Below are 25,903 nucleotides of genomic sequence, written 5' to 3' on the forward strand. Positions count from 1 at the left end.
CCGCTGCGGGCGGGACGGGGCGCGGACGCGGTAGCGGAGAAACCGAGAGCAGCGTCGCTCGAGCGGCGGGGATGGGGTGAAGCAAAACCGGCGGGGAAGCGAAAGCGCGGGGTGCCCCCCGCGCGGTGCGCGCTGTGGTAGCGCCCGGGGGCCGGCGGGTGTGGGTGTGTGCGGCGGCGCGGCCGTTGATTGGCGGGGCGCGCGGGGCGGGGCGGCCGGAAGTGACGGACGGGCGGTGGCGGAGCGGCGGAACGAGGCGGCGGCGGCGCGGCCGGGCCGGGCCTGGGGCACCCCGGCACAGGTGGGAGCGGGGCCGGCGCTGCACGGCCGGGACACGGCGGGGACGCTGCCGCGGGGTGGCCGTGAGGGGGGCCGTGCGTCCCCGGGCGGGGCGCGAGTACGGCGGGAGCGGCTGCGTGGGGGGCCCGCCCGGCACGGGGAGAGTGGCGGAGCCGCGGGGACCGGGAGCGCTGTGGGCTGGGAGGGACCGTGGGCAGGGACACCGAGAGCCCGGAGTGCTCCGGGACCTGGAGCGGTGTGGGCTGGGAGGAGCCTGGGCGTGCTCCGGGACCCTGTGCAGGGACACCGGGAGCCCAGCGCGCTCCGGGACCTGCTGAGAACGGAGCCGGGGCACCGAAGGGACCCTGTGCAGGGACACCGGGACCCAGCTTGCTCCGAGCCCCGGCCGAGAGTGGAGCCGGGGCACCGGGATGAGCACCGGGCAGAGCAGCAGTTCCAGAAGCAGGGAGTCTCTGCTGTGTTTGTCTCTCTTCCCCCGGGTGTTGGAGCCGCGCTCAGCCCGGCTCAGGCTCTCTGACCGTCGCAGATCCAGCCCAGCCCCGTCCCTGGCGGTCCCAAACCTGCGCTCGGGACAGGGCAGGGCACGCAGCTCCTGTGCTGCTCCCCAGCACACCCACAGCCCGGCTCCGGTGTTCCCTGGTTCCTCTCTTTGTGTCCAGCCCCTGTGCACACCCACAGCCCCCCTCAGGTGTTCCCTGGTTCCTCTCTTTGTGTCCAGCCCCTGTGCACACCCACAGCCCCGGCTCAGGTGTTCCCTGGTTCCTCTCTTTGTGTCCAGTCCCTGTGCACACCCACAGCCCCCCTCAGGTGTTCCCTGGTTCCTCTCTTTGTGTCCAGTCCCCAGCACACCCACAGCCCCCCTCAGGTGTTCCCTGGTTCCTCTCTTTGTGTCCAGTCCCCAGCACACCCACAGCCCCCCTCAGGTGTTCCCCGGGTTCCTCTCTTTGTTTCCAGCCCCAGCACACCCACAGCCCCCCTCAGGTGTTCCCCGGGTTCCTCTCTTTGTTTCCAGCCCCAGCACACCCACAGCCCCCCTCAGGTGTTCCCTGGTTCCTCTCTTTGTGTCCAGTCCCTGTGCACACCCACAGCCCCCCTCAGGTGTTCCCTGGTTCCTCTCTTTGTGTCCAGCCCCTGTGCACACCCACAGCCCCCCTCAGGTGTTCCCTGGTTCCCCTCTTTGTGTCCAGCCCCTGTGCACACCCACAGCCCCCCTCAGGTGTTCCCCTCTTTGTGTCCAGCCCCTGCTGCGGTTGAGATAAGCTTTAGCCACGGGCTGGGAGGATCTGAGAGCCCGGAGCCGTTTGGTGTCCTGAGCACGGGTCGCTGGGCTGGGATGCAATTCCAGGGCTGCTTCATGCTCCCGCTGCTGATTTCTTGCTAAAAAGTAAAATTAATAACAGCAAATCCATTATATGGGTGAGCCTGGCCATGCAGAGGGGTGAAGGGTTCTACCAGAGTGGTACAGGAAGTTTTATTGGTGCAGCATACCTTAAATGTGGTTATTTATAGGTGTTCTGGCAGGTTTTGCATCTGAACTGGGACCACTCCTTTTTCCATGTGGTGGTGCCTTGTGTTTCCTGATTTTTGTGTGTTTGTATGATCAAACCAGGAACTGAACACAAACGGGAAGTACATTCTTTTAGCTCCTGGACAGGTTTTTTATGATTTTAAATTTTTTAATTTTTCCATGGATAATTTGTGCTGCAAAATTGTGGTAGGGAAAACGTTGTCTTTTGCAGATGCACTTAAATGAGTTTTTTTCAGTTATTTTTCCAGTGAAGAGTGATAATAGGAGAGCTTATTTATCTCTTGGTGGGTAAGAGCTTCTTCAGCCCCTTCCCTGTCACTGCTATTGTATTCTGCATTTAAACGTTGGCAACCCATTTGATTATTTCCAATTAAGCACTTTTAAGTGGGCTCACCTGCAAGTGAGGTGTCATTTAAGGAGCTGTGCAGATGATGAACTTATTATGAAGATAAAAGAAGCGAGATCTTGCAGGGATCATTTAGCAAATCAAAAGCTGCTCTGCTCAGGAGTGGGGGGTTGTTCCCTGCAGAACAATGGGATTGTGGCCCAGGATCCTGACACATCCTTACCCTCCACCTCTCGGCAGAGCAGGGCTGGGGGCTGAACAAAGAGCTGCTGCACCCTGGCAGTGCTCAGGGAGCTGGAATTAGGTGCCTCCAATTAGGGCAGGAACCCGGGGCTCCGGTGTCACGATGTGCACGGGACGTGGGGGAGAGCAGCTGTGTGGGGGAGCGAGGATTCTGCTCTCCTGCAGCTCCTGGGGAGCGTGGGCAGCTGCCAGGGCTGGGAATTGTTGAGAATTCCAGGTGCTCAGCCTGTCCCTGCTCACCTGGGGAGTGCTGGGAGTTCCAGGTGCTCACCTGGGCAGCATGGGGCAGCTGCCAGTGCTGGGAATTGTTGAGAATTCCAGGTGCTCAGCCTGTCCCTGCTCACCTGGGGAGTGCTGGGAGTTCCAGGTGCTCACCTGGGCAGCATGGGGCAGCTGCCAGGGCTGGGGAGTGCTGAGAGTTCCAGGTGCTCAGCCTGTCCCTGCTCACCTGGGGAGTGCTGAGAGTTCCAGGTGCTCAGCCTGTCCCTGCTCACCTGGGGAGTGCTGAGAATTCCAGGTGCTCACCTGGGCAGCATGGGGCAGCTGCCAGGGCTGGGGAGTGCTGAGAGTTCCAGGTGCTCAGCCCGTCCCTGCTCACCTGGGGAGTGCTGAGAGTTCCAGGTGCTCAGCCTGGCCCTGCTCACCTGGGCAGCTCTGAGCCCTCCAGAGGCCGAGCCCATCCCAGCAGGGATTTCCTGGCACGGTGGGAGCCACAGGGTGAGGTGAGGTGGGGATCTCCCCTTTCTCCTGTGCTCCTCTGTGCTTCCACAGCGCAGGAATCTGCTCCAGCCCCACTGGCTCTGTGGGGGTGGCTGGCAGGGGGAATGGGGAGCTGCTCCCTGCCAGAGACAGGCACAGCAGGACTGGGCTGCTCCCCAGGAGCACTGAGCAGGCAGGGAGCTGAACAAAAGGAGTTTAGTGCAGGAATTAAACTGCACAAAAGGAGTTTAAGAACTTCTAAAACTTCATCTCAAATAAGCCAGTTGTTTTCTTTAGTTATCTGCGTTTGTTTCTGTTTCAGCCGCTGTTCAGTTCTCTCAAACCCTTGATGTAGACTCACAGAGTATCCTGAGTGGGAAGGGATCCACAGGGATCTTCAGTCCAGCTCCTGGCCCTGCACAATCAAATCATATTTTACTCCAGAACAAAACAAAGTGATGGTTGTGGGTTTTTTTTAATTGAGAGTTGAATCTAGCATAGACTATTAATGAACATTTGAAGTCCTGGATTTAACTTGCATGAAAAAGTGCAGCAAGTAAGGGTTGAAAGGGGAACTGGGGACTTTATTAGACAGCAAAACACCTTTTACCTGTTGTGTGTGCCAAACCGTGAGGTGACAGCTGTGACTGTGTTTGCCCCAGATGGACGGGTCGTCCCCGCCGTTCCTGCTGGCCAAGCTGACCCCGCTGCACTCGGAGCAGCTGCTGCAGGGCCTGAACCTGCTGCGGCAGCACCAGGAGCTCTGTGACGTGGTGCTGCGCGCCGGCGAGGCCAAGATCCACGCGCACAAGGCCGTGCTGGCCAGCATCAGCCCCTACTTCAAGGCCATGTTCACCGGGAACCTGTCGGAGAAGGAGAACGCCGAGGTGGAGTTCCAGTGCGTGGACGAGGCGGCGCTGCAGGCCATCGTGGAGTACGCCTACACCGGCACCGTCTTCATCTCGCAGGACACCGTGGAGTCGCTGCTGCCCGCCGCCAACCTGCTGCAGGTCTGTTGTGCTGCCGTGGAACGGCCTGTCTCAGTGTACCAGGTCCTTCCCCAGCTGTGCCAACAGCCCGTTCCTTCCCCTCCCTGGCCCCCTTGCTGAGAGCTGTCCGTCAGTCTTGGCATCCCAGCAAGGGCACCGAGTGATTGGCTGTGACGGGGTCACAGGGGTCTGAGGATGAGGGAAGAGACAGAGATCTGACTCCATGTTACAGAAGGCTTGATTTATTATTTAATGATATATATTACCTTAAAACTGTACTAAAAAGAATGGAAGACAAGGTTTCATCTCAGAAGGCTAGCTAAGGTAAGAATAGCAAGGAAAGAGTGATAACAAAGGCATTTGCCTCAGACTCTCTGTCCGAGTCAGCTCTGCTGTGATTGGCCATGAATTAGAAACAACCCCATGAGACCAATCCCAGATGCACCTGTTGCATTCCACAGCAGCAGATAACCATTGTTTACATTTTGTTCCTGAGGTCTCCCAGCTTCTCAGAAGGAAAAATCCTAAGAAAGGATTTTTAATGAAAAGATGTCTGCGACAATTGGCAGAGTTCAAAAGATGCCTCTCAACCCTGGGGACATTGGGCCATCCAGGTGTCATTTGTCCCCTGAGACTTCCCCCCCTTACCCGGTTGGTGGGATCTCTACCCCTTCCTTCCCCTCTCCCTGGGGTTAAAAGACACAGCAGCCATGCAGTTTAGTGTTCTGTTGGAGCTGTTGCTGCATTCAGAGGCCTGTGTGCCAGGAATAAAGCTCTGGATCAAACCCTCCAGCAGAACCCGACTCCTTTTTCCTTCACCTCGCCTTAAAGCTTCTCCACCAGAGGTAAAGCTGAGCTCCTGCATGCCTGGCCTTGTCCCAAGCGCCAGCTGCAGCACCCAGCCAGCCAGAGGTGTCTGTGGGGTGACACACCACACACCCAGCCAGCCAGAGGTGTCTGTGGGTGACACACCACACACCCAGCCAGCCAGAGGTGTCTGTGGGGTCACACACCACACACCCAGCCAGCCAGAGGTGTCTGTGGGTGACACACCACACACCCACCAGCCAGAGGTGTCTGTGGGTGACACACCACACACCCAGCCAGCCAGAGGTGTCTGTGGGGTGAAACCACCCCAGCTGCCACCTTTGGTCCAGCAGCAAGGCCAGACGAGCCCAGGCATGGCACTATTGGTATTTAATTCCAATACAGGTGAAGCTGGTGGTCAAGGAGTGCTGCGCCTTCCTGGAGAGCCAGCTGGACCCCGGCAACTGCATCGGCATCTCGCGCTTCGCCGAGACCTACGGCTGCCGCGAGCTCTACCTGGCCGCCAGCAAGTTCATCTGCCAGAACTTCGAGGACGTGTGCCAGACCGAGGAGTTCCTGGAGCTGACGCACTCGGAGCTGGACGAGATCGTGTCCAACGACTGCCTGAACGTGCTGACGGAGGAGACGGTGTTCTACGCCCTGGAGGCCTGGATCAAGTACGACGTGCAGGAGCGCCAGAAGTACCTGGCGCAGCTGCTGCACTGCGTGCGCCTGCCCCTGCTCAGCGTCAAGTTCCTCACGCGCCTCTACGAGGCCAACCACCTGATCCGGGACGACCACACCTGCAAGCACCTGCTCAACGAGGCCCTCAAGTACCACTTCATGCCCGAGCACAGACTGTCCCACCAGACCGTGCTGCTGACGCGGCCCCGCTGCGCGCCCAAGGTGCTCTGTGCCGTGGGGGGCAAGGCCGGCCTCTTCGCCTGCCTGGAGAGGTGAGGAGCGGCTCTGGGCACTGCCTGGCACCCCTGGCAGGGCACTCTGGGAGCTGGGATCCCCATCTCTGGGGTTGGAAGGGATCTGGGAATGCCACCAGGGTTTGCGGGGTGGGGTTGTTCTTTTCCTCCATAAAAATTCTTCAGCAGGTTTCCTTTTTTCTAACAAGGATGAGCCTCGAGTTCCTCCACAGAAGCTCTTCAGCAGGTTGACTTTCAAGTCTCTCCATAAAAACTCTTCAGAAGGTTTTCTTATTTTTTTAACCACCATGAACCCCAAGTTCTTCCATAAAAATTGTGCAGCAGGTTTTTTTTTTTTAACAAGGATGAGCCCCAAGTTTCTCCATAAAAACTCTTCAGCAGATTTTATTTAACAAGGATGAGCCCTAATTTTTCCATAGAAACTCCAGCAGGTTTTCTTTTTTTTTTTCTAACAAGGACGAGCCCCAAGTTGCTCCATTAAAATCTCCAGCAGTTTTTTTTAACAAGGATGAACCCAAAGTTTCTGCACAAAAACTCTTCAGCAGGTCTTTTTAACAGGGATGAGCCCCAGGGTCTTTTTTCTCCATAAAAACTCTTCAGCAGGTTTTCCTTTTTTAACAGGGATGAGCCCCAAGTTCCTCCACAAAAACTCTCCAGCGGGCTTTTTTAACAAGGATGAACCCAAAATTTCTCCATAGAAACTGTGCAGCAGGTTTTCTTTTTTTTTTTAACAGGGATGAGCCCCAAGTTCCTTCATAGAAACTCTTCATCAGGTTTTCTATTTTTAACCAGCATGAGACCCAAATTCGTCCATAAAACTCTCCAGCAGGTTTTTTTTTTTTTTTAACAGGGATGAGCCCAAGTTCCTCCATAGAAACTCTCCAGCAGGTTTCTCTTTTTTTAACCAGCACGAGCCCCAAGTTCTTCCATAAAAACTCTTCAGCAGATTTTATTAACAAGGATGAGCCCCAAGTTCTTCCATAAAAATTCTTCAGCGGGTTTTTTCAACCAGCATGAGTCCCAAGTTTCTCCATAAAAACTCTCCAGCATGTTTTCTTTTTTTTTAACAAGGATGAACCCAAAATTTCTCCATAAAGAACTGTTCAGCAGGTTTTCTAACTAGAATGAGCCCCAAGTTTCTCCATTAAAACTCTCCAGCAGGTTTTTTTTTAACCAGCATGAGCCCCAAGTTCTTCCATAAAAACTCTTCAGCAGTTTTTTTTTTAGCAAGGATGAGCCCCAAGTTCTTCTGTAAAAACTCCCCAGCAGGCTTCCTGTTTTTTTAACAAGAATGAGACCCAAGTTGCTCCACAAAAACTCTTCAGCAGTTTTTTTTAACAAGGATTATCCCCAACTTCAAAATGCTTTTTTAAATTTCATTAATAATTTGCAGTGTTAGGGGTTTTGTTTGTGCCAGACATTTGTTTGTGCAAACAAAAAAGCTCTGGAATAATTTTCATTCTGTTGATTGAGTTAATAAGGTTAATTAAGTCTGCACAGTTCTTATTTTTCCTTCCAGGTATTTTCATTTTACTTAATTTTCCCTCTGATTTGTTATTATTACAAACAAATCATAAAAATTACCTTGCTGTCTGACAAATGTGCTTCCTGATAATTCAAAATTGGAATTAAAATAGAATTAATCAGAGCAGAGTGAAGGAGCAGAAAGGAGGCTCAGGGAGGCTTTTCCCCACAGCTCCTGCCAGGAGGGCACAGCCGGGGGTCGGGCTCTGCTCCAGGGAACAGGGACAGGAGCAGAGGGAACGGCCTCAGGCTGGGCACAGCAGCAATTTCCCCACGGAAAATTGTACCTGGGAGTTACAGCTTGGGGCTCATTTTGATAAGATTTTGATAAGATTTTTGGGCTGATTTTGATGAAATATCCAATCTAATCTGAACGTATGTCAGTAATGCCAGGGAGGGTTTCACTCCAGGTTTTCCATTGTTGATCCTCGGATGGATTTAGGACAAAAGTTCCTCTCTGGAAGCAGGAATTGTCTCCCCAGCAGCTGTCCTGTGTTATTTAGTGGCTGCCACGCCTGAATTTTGGGAATGAATGGTTGGATTTCTCCATCTAGAAGAGAGGGACAGATCTGAGCTCTGCCTCTGTCTGTTCTGAGGGATTACAGGATATTTGCAGGAGGAATTGTTTAAAGGAAAAATGGAAGTGGCTGCCCAGGGAGGGTTGGAGTGCCCATCCCTGGAGGTGGCACTGAGAGCTCTGGGCTGGGCACAGGGTGGGCATTGGCACAGCTGGGACTCTGATCTCGGAGCTCTTTTCCAGCCTCGGGACGCTGGGGTTCTGTGAAGGAGTTCTGGATCATGGTGTGACCCTGGCTTTAATCCCAGCTGTGGGCAGGCGTCTGTGCAGGCAGGAACAGTGGCTGCCCCTCCTTCACTGCGTCCCACAATGAACCTCCTCAGTTCCTGGAGAGTCGCTGAGGCTCCTCCTGAGCAGAAGGAACAAAAGAGGGAGAAAAACAACTTTATGTCCCAGGCTGGTGTGGCTGGGTGTGCTCAGAACATGGGATTAGCGTTCCCAGAGCTGCTGGTTGAACTGTGTGTGGGCTGTTCCTATACAAATATCCATTTGTACTTGCACTGACAGAGCTTTGATGTTCAGTGTGCCTGAGCAGCCCCAGGAGTGTTCCTGTGCCCAGGCAGGCTGCCTGGACTGGTTCCACAGCTGGGTTCTGGAGCACTTTCTGGCATCTGCTTTGCTGGGACAGTTCTGTGCTTGCAGGGAGAGGCACTTGTGAAAACCTGGCCAGAGCTGGGTGTGCTTTTCCCTGGGTTCAGAGGTACCAAAGTCATTTCAAGTTGATTTTCCCAGTGATAGTCACTGATATTAAGCCAGATGGGTTTATAGACTTAAAAAATAAAGGGACTTTTGTTCTTCATAAAAAAAAAATGTTTGAGTGACTAAAGTCATTCTCTGATATTCTCCAGCTCTGCTTCTTTCCCACCTTCTTCAGTGACTATAAAAATGTAGCCTTCCAGTATAATCTGGATTATTTTCAAATTTTTGGTGCTTCATAATAACAAAATCACTTAGAATACATTTAATCTCTGTTCTCTCAGCAGGTCCTGTTTCAGGCTCTTACTGCCTGCCGCCTCTCCAGGGGCCTCACGCTCCTGTATGGTTTTTGAACAGATCATGTTTCCTCTGAACCAGATAACCTCTTAATTATTTAGCTAAATTATTAATTAAACTATTCAGGTAGATTGGCCAGACTTTATATGGGGCAAACTAGACCCTGAGTGTACTCACACTGAGTATAATTAAAAGAAAATGGTATTTTAAGGTTGAGCTTTAAGGTTGAGCTTTAAGGTTTAGCTTGAGGGTTGAGCTTTAAGGTTTAGGGTTTAGCTTTAAGGTATAGGGTTTAGCCTTAGATTTAAGGTTTAAAATGCTGTTTAAAAGAAATAAGCTGTTTTAAAGATGTATTTTTCAGGGTAGTTTGTGCTACGTGGACACTTTGTTTAAATTACAGAGTGCACATAAAATCCACATTTATAAAGTGCTAGCTGTAGTTTCTAAATGTACATTTGTAAATGCAGATGCGTGCTCCCCTCTCTGTAATTTGCTTTTCTCTCTCCCGTTTGTGTGGCTGGTTAGGTTTGTTTTTGGTGTGTTTTCCCCTCCCTTTGGGGCACATTTTCAGCCATTCCAGTTCTCCCTCTGCTGACTGGCTGTGTGTTTGCCCTGCAGCATGGAGATGTATTTCCCCAGTTCTCTCTCTGCTGACTGGCTGTGTGTTTGCCCTGCAGCATGGAGATGTATTTCCCCAGCTCTCTCTGCTGACTGGCTGTGCATTTGCAGCATGGAGATGTATTTCCCCCTAGTTCTCCCTCTGCTGACTGGCTGTGTTTGCCCTGCAGCATGGAGATGTATTTCCCCAGCTCTCTCTCTGCTGACTGGCTGTGTGTTTGCCCTGCAGCATGGAGATGTATTTCCCCAGCTCTCTCTGCTGACTGGCTGTGCATTTGCAGCATGGAGATGTATTTCCCCCTAGTTCTCCCTCTGCTGACTGGCTGTGTTTGCCCTGCAGCATGGAGATGTATTTCCCCAGCTCTCTCTCTGCTGACTGGCTGTGTGTTTGCCCTGCAGCATGGAGATGTATTTCCCCCCAGCTCTCTCTCTGCTGACTGGCTGTGTGTTTGCCCTGCAGCATGGAGATGTATTTCCCCAGCTCTCTCTCTGCTGACTGGCTGTGTGTTTGCCCTGCAGCATGGAGATGTATTTCCCCCAGAACGACTCGTGGATCGGGCTGGCCCCCCTGAGCATCCCCCGCTACGAGTTCGGGGTGTGCGTGCTGGAGCAGAAGATGTACGTGGTGGGGGGCATCGCCACCCACGTGTGCCAGGGCATCAGCTACAGGAAGCACGAGAGCTCCGTGGAGTGCTGGGACCCCGACACCAACACCTGGAGCTCCCTGGAGAGGATGTTCGAGAGCCGCAGCACGCTGGGCGTGGCCGTGCTGGCCGGCGAGCTCTACGCCCTGGGCGGCTACGACGGCCAGTCCTACCTCAGGAGCGTGGAGAAGTACGTGCCCAAGGGCAAGGAGTGGCAGCTGGTGGCACCTATGAGCAGGACACGGAGCTGCTTCGCTGCCGCCGTGCTGGACGGCATGATCTACGCCATCGGGGGCTACGGGCCTGCCCACATGAACAGGTATGGGCACCTGGGCATCACCAAACCCCACAGGCAGGCTCATTAATCCTTCCCTGCCCACATGAACAGGTATGGGCACCTGGGTACACCTGGGCATCACCAAACCCCACAGGCAGGCTCATTAATCCTTCCCTGCCCACATGAACAGGTATGGGCACCTGGGCACACCTGGGCATCACCAAACCCCACAGGCAGGCTCATTAATCCTTCCCTGCCCACATGAACAGGTATGGGCACCTGGGCACACCTGGGCATCACCAAACCCCACAGGCAGGCTCATTAATCCTTCCCTGCCCACATGAACAGGTATGGGCACCTGGGCACACCTGGGCACCACCAAACCCCACAGGCAGCCTTTTAAATACTTCCCTGCCCTCACAAACAGGTACGGGCTGGGGCTGGCCTGTGCCCACCTGGGCACCAGCAAACCCCACAGGCAGCCTTTTACATCGTTCCCCTGCCCACATGAACAGGTACGTGTTGGGATGACCCTGTGCCCACCTGGGCACCCAATTAAATAATCTCCAATGGATCCTGGGCCTCATTAATCCCTGTTCTGTCATACCAGTCCCATCAGTCAAAAGGGAAATCTTTATTTTTATTCCACTTTGTGTGTTCCACCTTATTTGGGCTCTTTTTTAGATCACCTAAAAGGTGATTTTACCAAAAAGATGAAAACAAAGACATGCCTGCCCATTACTGAGCCTTGGAGCTCAAACCAGCAAAATCTGAGGGTGGCTGCTGAGCTTTACCACAAAAGCCCTGATTTGAGGTGAATTGGAGTCATCCCATGCTCAATACAACAAAATAAATACAAAACTCTGATGGGATCTTGAATTAGTGTTACTGCTCATAGCAGGATTGAGGATGGGCAGTTCTGCTCTGACTCCAGGGCTTGTTTCAGATCTTGCATTCCCAAGGAGTTTTCCTGGAACCACCAGCTCATTAACTCCTCTGTTCCCTGAGGATGTCCAGGGACATCCAGGTATCCAAAGGAATAATTTTCCATCATTCAAATGGGGACAAATCAGCTGAATGTCCCTCCAGGAAGCAGAATAATAAACTGCACGTGTAAGAGCTGAATAAAGAATGAAACCCTTGTTCCTAGGGAGGGACACAGGGATTGTTCAGCAGGGTGGCACCAGGTGTTGTGATTATGAATTGCATTGACTTTTTATACTTCAGGCTGAGTCAGGGAGGTTTAGCTTGGATATTAGGAAAAGGTTCTTCTTTTAGGAAAAGATTCTTCTTTCTATTAGAAATGGATCCTTGATCATTCTAACTCAGGGTGTTCCATATCCTGTGAATAATCCTGGTTTTATTTATGATTGGAGGGGTGAGTGCTGAGCCATGCCATGCAGCACCAGGCTCCTCCAAGCTCTGGCATTAAATCAAGCTCACACTGGGTAATGAAGCCCTTTTCCAAACTCTGCTGCTGATCTCCTCTTCCCTTTTTTCCTGCCCCTCTGTGCTTGGGCAGGAGCAGCTCTGAGCCATGAGTGTGTTAATGACTGACCATCTGTACAGTGATCAGAAATATTAATAACGACGAGAATTCATTTCCCTTTGATCCTGAAACCTCTCCTGCCCTCAGTGGTTTGATCAGCAGCCTCTTTTGAGCTTTTCCTGAGGAATATAAATACACTCTCCACATGCTTTTTCTCTCCGAATGTTATTTTCAGGCCAGCCTCCAGGTAATTTTGGATTTGCTTTGTAGCCACAGAAATACACTTCAGCTCTGCATTGTGTTCAGTTCCCCACAGCATTTTTGTTTTAATAGATTATTATATTATTTTAGTAGATAATGATATTATTTTACTAGATTATTATATTTTAATACATTTTACTAGGTTATATTATTTTAATAGATTATTTTACTAGGTTATGATATTATTTTAATAGATTGTTATTTATGTGATATGCATTTTAAATTCTTATTTTAAAAAATCACACCAGACATGCTGAAGGAGCTCTCAGCTCTGAGGGACCTCTTGGTTTTAGGGTGTGACCTGAAGATCCAGGACAGTGAGGACATGGGAGAGGCTGAACCAGCTGCTGTGCCAGGGGGAAATATCACAGAGCCTTTTGGGATGGAAAAGTCTTTTAAGATGATTGAGCCCAACCTTTGACTGAATATATTATAAAAATAGGTTAAAACTGAATTTTGGCAACACTGTTGGGCTGCTTTGGTTGTGGAAGTGCCCTGGGGTGTGGCTGATGCTTCCCAGGTGATAACACAGTTTCTGGGTGCTGCTGTTGGGTTGTACCAAGCAACTGCAACGCTGAATTTTCCATCAACTCCAACCCTTTCTTCTGTGTTCCATTATTCCATATGTGTAGTAATTCTGGCAGAGCCAGCTGTGCCTGTGCCACTCCAGGAGTGAATTCCCCAGATCCTGAGCTCAAAGTTGTGTCTGTGCCACCCCAGGAGGTAATCCTATTCTCAGATCCTGGGCTCACAGCTGTGCCTGTGCCACTCCAGGAGTGAATTCCCCAGATCCTGGGCTCACTGCTGTGCCTGTGCCACTCCAGGGGTGAACTCGTGGCTGTGTCTGTGTCACTCCAGGAATGAATCCCATCCCAGCTCCCTGGCTCACAGCTGTGCCTGTGCCACTCCAGGAGTGAATTCCCCAGATCCTGAGCTCAAAGTTGTGTCTGTGCCACCCCAGGAGGGAATCCCGTTCTCAGATCCTGGGCTCACAGCTGTGCCTGTGCCTGTGACTGTGTTCACAGGGGTGTTAGGATGAGGGAAGAGACGAGGATCTGACTCCATGTGTCAGAAGGCTGATTTATCATTTTATGATACATATTACATTAAAACTATACTAAAAGAATAGAAGAAAGGATTTCATCAGAAGGCTGGCTAAGAATAGAAAAGGAATGATAACAAAGGCTTGGGACTGACCGAGACAGTCTGGACTGTGATTGGCCACTAATTCTAAACACCCACATGAGACCAATCCCAGATGCACCTGTTGCATCCCACAGCAGCAGATAACCATTGTTTGCATTTTGTTCCTGAGGCCTCCCAGCTTCTCAGGAGGAAAGATCCTAAGGAAAGGATTTTCCATAAAATGTGTCTGTGACATGTGCCACTCCAGGAGTGAATTTCCCAGCTCCCAGTCTCACAGCTGTGTTTGCCTTGCAGCATGGAACGCTACGATCCGAGCAAGAACTCCTGGGAGACGGTGGCCTCCATGGCTGACAAACGGATAAACTTTGGGGTGGGGGTCATGCTGGGCTTCATCTTCGTGGTGGGGGGACACAACGGGGTGTCCCACCTGTCCAGCATCGAGAGGTACGACCCCCACCAGAACCAGTGGACGGTGTGCCGGCCCATGAAGGAGCCCAGGACAGGTGGGACATGGCAGGGATGAACCTCTGAGCTGGTAACACCTGCAAGGAGAGTGCCAGGGGCTCCATCTCTGAGTGAGGGTCACTCCAGCACTCTGTGAAAGGACCTGGATTTCTCCAAGTTCAGTTTATTAATGCTGAGCTGTGACAAAAATTATAGGAAGTAGTAATTCTACTCTACCTCCTGTTTTTTCAGGGATTTCAGCAGTGATGGGTAGCAGCAGTTTTGTGCTCACTGTTCTGTTGGGTGTGGAGATTCAGGGGTGCAGGGTTGTGGTGCAGCTCCCTGGGATAGGGACAGGGCTCAGGAAAAGCTGGGGCTGGGCCAGGGAGGGTCAGGCTGGATATCAGGGAAAGGTTCCACTATTCCAGAGGGTGCTGGCACTGCCCAGGCTGCCCAGGGAATGGGCACAGCCCCGAGGCTTCCAGGGATGCCCAGGGTGGGATTGTTGGGGGTCTGGGCAGGGATGGGGTTGGGATGAGCCCTGTGGGTCCCTTCAGCTCAGGACATTCCTGGGTTCTGTCCCACGGTCCCTGATGGGGCACTGGCACAGAGGGAGGTTTCATTGTAGGAAAAGGGATGAGAACAGCACAAAAGGAGTGTCAGACCCAAACAGAGAGAGCTCCTCATTCACAACCCTTTTCTTTAGCCAGAGGGGGCTCTGTGGGTGGCTCTGGGTGGGGACAGAGCCCGGTTCCCGCAGGGTTGGGTGCCGCAGGGTTGGGTGCAGCAGGGTTTGTTCCCGCAGGGTTGGGTGCCGCAGGGTTGGGTGCCGCAGGGTTGGGTGCAGCAGGGTTGGGTGCCGCAGGGTTTGTTCCCGCAGGGTTGGGTGCCGCAGGGTTGGGTGCCGCAGGGTTGGGTGCAGCAGGGTTGGGTGCCGCAGGGTTTGATCCTGCAGGGTTGGGTGCCGCAGGGTTTGGTGCAGCAGGGTTTGGTGCCGCAGGGTTTGGTGCCGCAGGGTTGGGTGCCGCAGGGTTTGATCCTGCAGGGTTTGGTGCAGCAGGGTTGGGTGCCGCAGGGTTTGATCCTGCAGGGTTGGGTGCCGCAGGGTTTGATCCTGCAGGGTTGGGTGCAGCAGGGTTTGGTGCAGCAGGGTTGGGTGCCGCAGGGTTGGGTGCCGCAGGGTTGGGTGCCGCAGGGTTGGGTGCCGCAGGGTTTGATCCTGCAGGGTTTGGTGCCGCAGGGTTGGGTGCCGCAGGGTTTGATCCTGCAGGGTTGGGTGCAGCGGGGTTTGATCCTGCAGGGTTTGATGCGCAAGGTTTGACGCTCTCCTCTCTCCGCAGGCGTGGGCGCAGCAGTGATCGATAACCACCTGTACGTGGTGGGGGGACACTCGGGCTCCTCCTACCTGAACACGGTGCAGAGGTACGAGCCCATCTCGGACTCGTGGCTGGACTCGGCGGGGATGATGTACTGCCGCTGCAACTTCGGCCTCACGGCGCTCTGAGGCCGCTGCCCTCGCACGGGGCGGCCGGAGCTGAGCCCGGGGCCGCCAGGGAGCCGCTCCCGGGGCCCGGGCACCCTCCGGTACTGCGGGAGCACAGGGCCAGAGCTCCGTGTCCCGCTGCCTTTGGCACCCTGCTCGCGGCTGGGGTTCGGGAGAGAGCTGGCATCCGTTGGGAATGCGCCCGTCCGGTTGGGAATGCGTCCATCCGACCCTTTCTAGAGCTCGTGTCCGTTCCTCCTGTGGAATGCGGAGTTCCCGAGCCGGGGGAGGCTGGGTGAGCGTGGGGGTGAGCGCAGGGGGGCTGAGCCCTGCCTGGCTGCACACCGGGAAAGCTCCAGGGGCTTTTCGTGACCGGTAACTCAAGGGCTGCCTTGTTTCTGTATCTCAAGGTTTGTACATAATAAATGCCATAGGATGTTGCCTGTACTCTCCTTTGTCACCTGCTTCCTGCTAGGAGGGCCGGGATGATCCTTGGAGACGTTTACCAGGCAAATTTATTGCCTCCTCGGGACGTTTTTGGATTTGACGGAGAGAATTTGCATTTTTAACTTTTCCTTTCTGTTTTCTGCTCGTGGAGAAACGAGTGCTAGATGAACTGACTTCATCCTGCTGTGTGCTTTCAGTTGGAATGTGAGGAGAAGTCACAGCAGCAGCATTCCTAGCATGATACCCAATAAATAAAACCTCCATCCCAGCCCATCCCATCCTCGCTCATGTCCGTGTTCCCCTTTTTCCAAGGACTGTGTGATTGCTTCCTCTGAGTGTTCCCATCTCACAATGGTGCTAAATGTAGGGGTACCCCCGAGGCTGTTCCTGATTTCGGTGCATAAAGCATGTTTGGATTGTTCCACTGGTTTGGTTTCTTCTTTGCTCCATCCCCCCGTGCCCCTGCAGCTCTGCAGTCTCACCCCTGTGGAATGAGCTCCTTGAGTATTTAGTGGGGGATTTCTGATTTATTGCTCCCATTCTCACAAACAGGGACACCCCAGCTCGGGTTCTTCAGGCAGTTCTGCCCTCACAGCAGTGCAGGGAGGTCAGACAGGGCTGATCCCAAACGTGTGTCCTGCTGAGGGGCAGCTCCTGGGGTTCACCCCAGTCCCACTGGTTAAGCACAGCCCTGAGCTCACTGAAAACTGGGCCAGAGAGAGAGAAAGTGATGCTGTGGGTTTAACCATCATTTAAAATGGAATTCAACTAATTTAGCGCATTTTGGGTTGTCTTCTGATCTCAGTTACCTTACGTTTCTGTGGTGGCTGCCCATTGCCAGGCATGGTACTAGGGATGTTTTTGCCTCCAGAGTTTCCTTTCCCTTTATTTTAACATGTTCGGTGATTGTTTTCCAAGCCCACACAGTGTTATTTTGAAAGGTGCAATAATATTTGAAGTAGCTGCTTTAAAAGCCATTTCTTTATGATTTTGCTAAATGGGGAGGGTTGAGTGTTCTGGATTTATCCTGAATTCCTGCAGAGCTGGTTGCTGCCAGGCTCCTCCAGTTCCTCCATTCCAATCACTGGGATTTCACCAGTCCAGGAGGGTGTTGTCACCATAAAACATCATTCACATATCCCAGGTGATTGCTCAGACCATAAATCCTGCAGGTCTCCTTCAGATTTGGTGGAACTGAGCAGGGTTTCAAATGTAAATAAGAGAAAATGCATTGAAACCGCTGGAATTGTTAATTTGGCCCACAGGGATTCATTCCAGTGACAGCAATAAAAGCTTGATTTCATTATTCCAGGGCATCTCGTGGCAGGACAGGAGGAGCTCCAAGGCTGAATTTGGATGTTTGTGCATGGAGGAGAGGGAATCATGGAATACCAGGATGGTTTGGGTGGGAAGGGACCTAAAACCCACCCAGTGCCACCCCTGCCATGGCAGGGACAGCTCCCACTGTCCCAGGCTGCTCCAGCCCTAATGTCCAACCTGGCCTTGGGCACTGCCAGGGATGGATCACAACAAAAAAAATCCCAGTTTTCATCCATTTCCAGTTCCTTATCTCTCAAACTGCACTTTACAGAGGGTTGAGTTTATTTGTGTTCATAGAGCTCAGAATTTCTGCTTTTTAAAAGATAATAATCTACAAGCTCCTCCTAGCAATGCTTTCCTTCCAGCAACTGATGGAATTTTTGTCCACGTTGTTCACAAATATTGTTTCTGGGAGATAGCATTGCTTCAGTGAACTTCCCATCCATAAATCCCCATTCACGGGAGGAAACAATGCAGAACATCCCAAATTGCCTTCAATTCTTTCAATTGACCTGAAACACAGAGAACTGCATGGTAATTCCTATTTTTTCTTCTTTCTTTATTTTGCCTTATGTGGAGTGTTGTTTTAAACCCAAGGAAAACTGAGATTTTTAGCAGAATTTAATAATTGTACAGGGAATTTTGTACTTGGGCTTGGCCAGAGTGCTTTGGTTGGGGGTAAAAACTGATCCCTGTAGATTTGTGGTTTTACCTGTAAATATTTATATAATTTTTTTGCAGCCACGTCCTGGTTTTGTTTTATCTACAAAAGTGGTCTTTGATTTGCCCAGGATGAGAGCTGAGCCACGTGGGCATTCTCTGGCAGCTCCCAGGGTGCTGTTCTTGTGCTCTCCAGGCATTGTTGTGCTGATTCCATTGGATGCAAAGCTGTTTAATGAAATAAACCTTGGAAGTCCTGGTTTGTGTGGTGCTGGAGCCTCTGGAGCTGCTCCCATCCTCATGGAAAGTCCTCATCCCATGGCTGCTGCCCCTTCTCCCCCACTTTTCCAAGTTGTTTAGGATCAAATCCTGATTTTTACCCCCACACTGCTTTAATTTATTGTTCATGCACTAGGACAAGCCCCAGCACACACAGGATCAGAGCACTGGGATTTTAACTCTTATTATTGCTCTGGGAAATGGGACGTGCCCATGGAAAGGCTGCGACAATTGGGATTGTTCTGCCTCGAGAAAAGAATGTTCCAGGAGGACCTCAAAGAGAACCTCCCAGTGTCCAGCCTGGCCTTGGGCACTGCCAGGGATCCAGGGGCAGCCACAGCTGCTCTGGCAATGCCAGCCCAGCCAGGAATTCCCAGTTCCCAATCTCCCACCCATCCCTGCCCTCTGGCACTGGCAGCCATTCCCTGGCTCCTGTCCCTCCATCCCTTGTCCCCAGTCCCTCTGCAGCTCTCCTGGAGCCCCTTCAGGCCCTGCCAGGGGCTCTGAGCTCTGCCTGGAGCCTTCTCCTCTCCAGGGAACATTCCCAGCCCTCCCAGCCTTTCCCATCAGCGAAGGGATTTCAGCTCCTCCATCCCTAGGGAAGTAAACGGGCAGAGGCCGGAGCTGCCCCGGGACAGGGCTGGGAGCCGGGCCCGGGCCGTAGGGAGCGATGCGGGTGGTGCCGGTGCTGGCACCGAGGGTGTTCCGGGCGGTACCGGTGTCCCGGCCCCGCAGCACCGGGCTGGGCTGAGGCTGCTCCGAGCCGCCCGTCCGCGCCCTGTCCGCCTCAGCGCCGGGAGCTCGCCAGGAGCGGAGCCGGCGGCAGCGCTCCCGGGGAACCGCTGTGCCGGGAAAAGGGAGAGGGGAAGGGAGAGGAAAGGGAAAGGGAAAGGGAAAGGGAAAGGAAAGGAAAGGAAAAGGGAAAGGAAAGGAAAAGGAAAGGAAAAGGGAAAGGAAAGGAAAAGGAAAGGAAAAGGGAAAGGAAAGGAAAAGGAAAGGAAAAGGAAAGGAAAAGGAAAGGAAAAGGAAAGGAAAAGGGAAAGGAAAGGAAAAGGAAAGGGAAAGGGAAAGGAAAAGGGAAAGGAAAGGGAAAGGAAAGGAAAAGGAAAGTGAAAGGAAAAGGAAAACGGAAAGGAAAGGGAAAGGAAAAGGGAAAGGAAAGGAAAAGGAAAGGGAAAGGAAAAGGAAAAAGAAAAGCCGCTTTTTCCTTGGAATTGCGACCGGGGGCGGAGCGGCGGCGGCGACGTGGCTGCAGTGGGGCCGGGCGGGCGCTGGATGTCACTGTGGGACCGCGCTGGATGTCACTGCTGGGTGTCACTGCTGGGTGTCACTGTGGGACCGCGCTGGGTGTCACTGCTGGGTGTCACTGCTGGGTGTCACTGTGGGACCGCGCTGGATGTCACTGCTGGGTGTCACTGCTGGGTGTCACTGTGGGACCGCGCTGGGTGTCACTGCTGGGTGTCACTGCTGGGTGTCACTGTGGGACTGCGCTGGATGTCACTGCTGGGTGTCACTGCTGGGTGTCACTGCTGGGTGTCACTGCTGGGTGTCACTGTGGGACTGCGCTGGATGTCACTGCTGGATCCCGCTGGATGTCACTGCTGGGTGTCACTGCTGGGTGTCACTGCTGGATGTCACTGTGGGACCGCGCTGGGTGTCACTGCTGGGTGTCACTATGGGATCAGGCTGGATGTCACCGTTGGGCTCTGGATGTCACGGTAGAACTGCACAGGGGCAGGCACAGGCTGCTCCAGCCCCCCTGGTGTTATGAGCCCCCAGACCCCTGCCCGAGGGTCACTCACAGAATCCCCGGGTCCCTGGGGCTGGCAAAGCCCTCCCAGCCCATGGAGTGCCAGCTGTGCCCAATGCCCACCCTGTCCCCAGCCCAGAGCTCTCAGTGCCACCTCCAGGGATGGGCACTGCAACCCTCCCTGGGCAGCTGTGCCAGGGCTGGACAGCCCTCCCAGGAAGGAATTTTCCCGATATCCAATCTCAACTCCCCTGGTGCAGCCTGATGCTGTTTTCTCCTGTCCTGCCCCATCCCTCAGCTCCCTGCAGATCACAGGTTGGGAACTGGGGCTCTCCCAGCTGGAATGGGGCTCCTGCCCTCGGCACAGCCCCAGGGAGCCCCTGAGAGCACCGGGAGCTCTTGCACAGATCCCAGTTCCCAGAACAGCTCCACTGGCTGTCCCAGCCCCAGGGGCATTTCTGGCTCATCCTCCCTGCCAGGCCATGGAAATCTTTATGGATGAATGAGGGAGGGTCAGTGAAGGGGCTCCTGGTGTGCGAGAGCCTTTTCTTGGGCAGCCAGAGGTTGGGAATAGGTTGGAATTTGCTTCTCCTGGTTGCATGAAGAAAGGAGAATCTCAAAATTTCACAGAATCCTGGGATGGTTTGGGTGGGAAGGGACCTTAAGTCCCATCTCTTTCCAGGGGCACCTCCCACTGTCCCAGTGTCCATCCTGGCCTTGGGCACTGCCAAAGATCCACGGGCAGCCCCAGCTGCTCTGGGCACCTGTGCCAGGGCTTCTGCTTCCATTGGAGCTGCTGCTCCTTCCCCACACGGCCCTGGAATTCCAAGGAAACACTTGGAGCTGGGCCAGCTCACACACCAAGTGTGTGCTGAGCCTTCTCTGCCCTCCTGTTTATTTTAAATCCTAAATGAAAGAGTGCTTTACTTATTTGGGCGGATTAATTTGGAGAGCTGGAGATGATAATTTATAAATTTCCCCTCTATTTCCTGAGGGGTTTGTGGTGATTCAGATTCAACCAATTCAGCTCAGGCTGGTGCCCAGCTAGGAACCAACAGAGGCAGGATTTTTTTCCTTCCAAGGCTTTTTTCCTTCCAAGGTTTTTTTCCTCACCCAGGGAGAAAGCTGTGGAAATAATGGATGGAGTGAAGGGTGGTGGAATCCTGGGAGAGGGAGGATAGAGTTGGCCAGAGCCAGGGATTGGAGTGGGGTCCTGCTCCCTGGCAGGGTGGAATGGGAGTGGAAATGCGAATAACTGCTGTAATCACCATATTCATGTCACTGTTCTCCAGTCACTAACAGTCAGTGCATTACAGTTTCAGCTAGAAGTTGTTTTTCAGTTTTCTTGCAGTGGAAAATTCTGAGACCTTTTTTCTACTTGCCACATTTGCTGCCTTGTTTGCCTGTGCTCTCTTTGTGCTTGGTAAAAACATCTTCTTGTTTGGGGTGGGTTTATCCTTTGCTCTAAGCCATAAAACCCCTTCTAACTCACACAGCCTTTGCCTCATTGGTTATCCAGTGGGACTGGCTCAGCAATTCTTTTCTTCTGTATCAAAACTTGCTTCCATCTCTATTCCTTCTTCAGATTCTACATTCAAAAATCTTTCTGCCAGGCACACACAACTGTGAGACTTTCTTGTCAAACTTTCATCCTTCCTAACACACACACACACATACATAGAGAATCCATTGGAATATTTGCAAAAAGCCAGTATTTTAATATGTATCTATAACACTTCCCAGGGATATCACATTTTATCTGCATTCCCCTTTGCTGCAGATAAACCCAGCCCTGCTGCTTTAATTCAAAGTGACAGAGCTTATCGCCTCGTGTCATCCCGAATTTCCAGCAGCAGGAAGAGAAGGAGAGGGAGAAAAGGGGGGAAGAAAAGCATTTCAATAGTGCCTGGAGATGCTGGAGACAAGCAGTGACACCAGGGGAGTTTGGGACACGTGGAGCCAGCGCTGGGCCTGCTCTGTGCCAGCCTCACTGAGACACCCTGGGAGGCTCTGGGGTGCCTCAGGTTGGGAATGGGGGTGTGAATTCTGTCACCACCTGTCAGAGCTGGGCACTTATCTCTTGGGGAAGATGAAACAGGAAAGCCGTATAAATATGATTGCCTGGCAAAAGATTTGGAGAATATGGGAACTATAAGTGAGATTGAAATGAAAGCAAGCTCTGAGATCCCTCAGTTACTGAACAACTGGAAAACAATGGTGTGGCCAGCTGAAGGTGATCCCCTTGTGATGGAACAACACCCTCTGCTTGCAGACAGGCCCAAGGGTCAGAGCAGACCCTACAGCTTGGCAGAAGGGCCCAAAGAGGAGTTTTTAGGGTTTGAAATGTAACACAGTGTGGTAATGTAATGATTCTTATAGGCTGTATGGAAATGCTATAGGATTTGTGTATTGTACTGGATTGGTTAGTGAGAATCAGAATATTCAGCACAGAAGAAGATTTATGGTATTGTAAGGGGAACCTTGCCACCTTATCCTCCTTTACTCTCTCTCTCTCCTCCTCTTTATCTCTGTCCCTCCCTGCCTCTTTTGGGCCTGCTCCAGCTGTGGCTGGCAGCTCCCAGCAGAGCCCTGCTTGGAGCCCTTTGCAATAAACCACAAATTCCCAGCCCTGGCTGCAGAGATCTCTCGTCTCCATCCTTCCTGTCCTCCCCCCGACGCTCCTACAGTTCTCTGCTGTTAATTGGCCATTAATTATTAATTATCTTCTGTCCATGGCCACTGAGTGTCCCTGCAGGGCTGATCCAATGCCAGCATCCCATGGGGAGATGCTCCGCCCAGGGGAGGAGCCAAGCATTCCTACCTGGGCACAATCTGAGCCTGGCACAGCACAGCAGCCTTTGCCCCCTGCACTGCCAGAGGAGCAGCTTTCTGCTGCCCTGCATGGCCAGAGGGAGCCCAGGCCCATCTGCAGCAGCCCTGGAGCTGCAGAGGAAAACTCCCCCCTTGTGCAGGATCCCTGCTGCAGCAGAGCCACAGCTGGCACTGCAGGAGGGCTGAGCCCCCCTGGCATGGGGCTGGGACACCCCCTGACACACAGGGGACAGGGACTGCTCTCACTCTGGCAGGGGATAAATATAAATATAAATATAAATATAAATATAAATATAAATATAAATACAAATATAAATATAAATATAAATATAAATATAAATATAAATATAAATATAAATATAAATATAAATATAAGTTATAAAATATAAATATAAATATATATTATATATATATATATATATATTAACAGTATTTAAATACTATTGCATTTGTATTTTAATTTCCCTAGTAAAGAACTGTTATTCCTATGCCAATATCTTTGCCTGAGAGCCCTTTAATTTCAAAATTATAATAATTCAGAGGGGCAGGGACACACCGTGGGATTGTATGGGATTTACCACGGGGCATGGACACACTGTGGGATTGCATGGGATTTATGGTGGGGGAGCATTTCCCCCGCTGAATCAGCCTCAGTGAGGATTTGATGATAGAAAAAAAATCTTTTATTTTGCAGCAAGAAAAGAAATAAATAACTCTATTTGAGGAACCTGCATTCAAAATTACTTTTTAATTATTAAATTTAATTAGTTAAGGTCATAGTTTTTAATTACTCAAAAGAAAAGAGCTTCACTCAACAAAGAACCCAATTAAAGGGGGGAGTCTCTGAGAGGAAGATTATGCTTAGAAAATAAGAGATTTTTCCTCTGGCCACAAAAGTCAAAGTCCAAATGAAAACTTCCAACATCTCCAGAGAGGCGATGGAGCTGTTCCAAGGGCTGGGAGGGCTGGGAATGTTCCCTGGAGAGGAGAAGGCTCCAGGCAGAGCTCAGAGCCCCTGGCAGGGCCTGAAGGGGCTCCAGGAGAGCTGCAGAGGGACTGGGGACAAGGGATGGAGGGACAGGAGCCAGGGAATGGCTCCCAGTGCCAGAGGGCAGGGATGGGTGGGAGATTGGGAATTGGGAATTCCTGGCTGGGCTGGGATTGCCAGAGCAGCTGTGGCTGAGCTGGAATGTAAACGTTGGGATGAGCAGAGAATTCCCAGGTGGGATCTGGGGTGTTTCCCACCAACCCCGGGGAGAATACACAAAATTAAACCTAAAATGTCTGGTGCTGGAAGGAAAAGGGGATTTTCCTTACAGGTAAGGACTCGGTACAAGATGTTTTCCTGCCAGAGGAAGACAAAACAATTCCCTTGATTCCCCCTGGCATTATTGGGTTGCTGGTTTGGAAAGGATGCAGCTGTGGTGAACGGGGAGAGGTCAGAGATGGCATCGACTCATCCTGAGGCAGTGGAGCTGGAGCTGGGATGGGATGGATGATGGATGGATTGACAGATGGATGGATGATGGATGGATGGATGGGTGGATGGTGAATGGATGGATGGATGGATGATGGATGGATGGATGGATGGATGGATGGATGGATGATGGATGGATGGATGATGGATGGATGGATGGATGGATGGATGGATGGATGGATGATGGATGAATGGATGGATGGATGATGGATGGATGGATGATGGATGGATGGATGGATGGATGGATGGATGGATGGATGGATGGATGATGGATGGATGATGGATGGATGGATGATGGATGGATGATGGATGGATGGATGATGGATGGATGGATGGATGGATGGATGGATGGATGATGGATGAATGGATGGATGGATGATGGATGGATGGATGGATGGATGGATGGATGGATGATGGATAGATGGATGGATGGATGGATGGATGGATGGATGATGGATGAATGGATGGATGGATGATGGATGGATGGATGGATGGATGGATGGATGGATGGATGGATGGGATGAGATGGGATGGGCTGGGATGGGATGGGATGGGATGGGATGGGATGGGCTGGGATGGGATGGGATGGGATGGGATGGGATGGGCTGGGATGGGATGGGATGGGATAGATGGGGTGGGATGGGATGGGATGGGATGGCATGGGATGGGATGGGATGGATGGGGTGGGATGGCATGGGGCAAAGGAGATGGGATGGGGGAGATGGGAGTAGAGGAGGAGTGAGAATCCTCACCCCCACCTTGGCCCTGCAGGGTCTGTCCCCTCTCCCAGGGTTGTGGTTGGTGGCCTTGCCCTCACGGGGAGGGGATGGAGCAGCTCCGGGATTTGGGCAGCCCTGGGATATGGGCAGCCCTGGGATGTGGGCAGCCCCTGCCCGAGCAGAGGTTTTGGGGCAGGGGAGGGATCCGTGGGGTCCCCCCGCCCCCTCTGCCGCCGCCGTGGGCTCAAAGCCATTCGGACAAGAGGATTTGAGGCTTCGAAGGGATCTTACACACATCCCTGTGACATTTGACATGCTAATCTTATGGAAATAGATTAATTACAAATGCTATTTCTGTAGGCTTAGCGCGCTCTCGTAAGGTCACTGCTGAGGGATGAAAGCCGATGAGATCGTGCTGAATAATAACAACCGAGCCGGGTCTGAGCAGCGGAGAGCCGGGCCCGGGGCAGGGCTGCGGGAAAACCCCGCACAGCGCCCGGAGCTGCCCCAGGGGCCGGAACCTGTCTGCCGGCAGAGCCCAGACCTCGGCAGCGAGCTTGGGAGGGGAAAGGGATGGTGCAGGATGAGTGTGGGATCCAGGATGGGTGCGGGATGGATGAGGGGTGGGTGCGGGATTGGTGAGGGATGGACGTGGGATGCGGCATGGATCCGGGATGTGGGATCCGGGATGGGTGTGGGATGGGTCCGGGATGGGGCGGATCCAGGACGGGTGCGGGATGGATGCAGGATGGGTGCGGGAGGAATGAGGGATGAATGAGGGATGGGTGCACGACGGGTGTCGGACGGATGTGGGATGAGTGTGGGATCCAGGATGGGTATGAGATCCGGGATGGGTGCAGGATGCGGGACGGATGTGGGATCCGGGATCCGGAATGGATGCAGGATCCAGGATGGGTGTGGGATCCGGGATGCAGGATCCGGGATGAATCCAGGATGGGTGCGGGATGCAGTGGAGCGGGAGCAGGCACGGGGATGATGGGAGCGGCGATTCCCAGGCCAGTCCCGTTCCGTATCCGCTCTCGCTCTGTGCCTCCCCCTCCCTCTCCGTTCCCTCTCCGTTCCCGGGGGATAACGCCCGCAGATGGGCGCGGG

The 25,903-nt window shown here is 52.6% G+C and overlaps 1 protein-coding gene across 1 annotated transcript; it reads left to right on the forward strand.

Annotated features, from left to right (window-relative positions):
• The first annotated feature begins 229 nt into the window (after window positions 1–229).
• On the forward strand, window positions 230–16,174 carry KLHL28 (kelch like family member 28). The gene is made up of 6 exons (XM_059474371.1): window positions 230–301; window positions 3,779–4,126; window positions 5,318–5,868; window positions 10,082–10,525; window positions 13,674–13,882; window positions 15,164–16,174. Exons 2-6 carry the CDS (start codon window positions 3,779–3,781, stop codon window positions 15,325–15,327), a joined length of 1,716 nt encoding a protein of 571 aa, XP_059330354.1. The 5' UTR covers window positions 230–301; the 3' UTR covers window positions 15,328–16,174.
• The last annotated feature ends 9,729 nt before the right edge of the window (window positions 16,175–25,903 follow it).

This window comes from Ammospiza nelsoni, chromosome 6 (assembly GCF_027579445.1).
Source record: "Ammospiza nelsoni isolate bAmmNel1 chromosome 6, bAmmNel1.pri, whole genome shotgun sequence".
NCBI lineage: Eukaryota > Metazoa > Chordata > Aves > Passeriformes > Passerellidae > Ammospiza > Ammospiza nelsoni.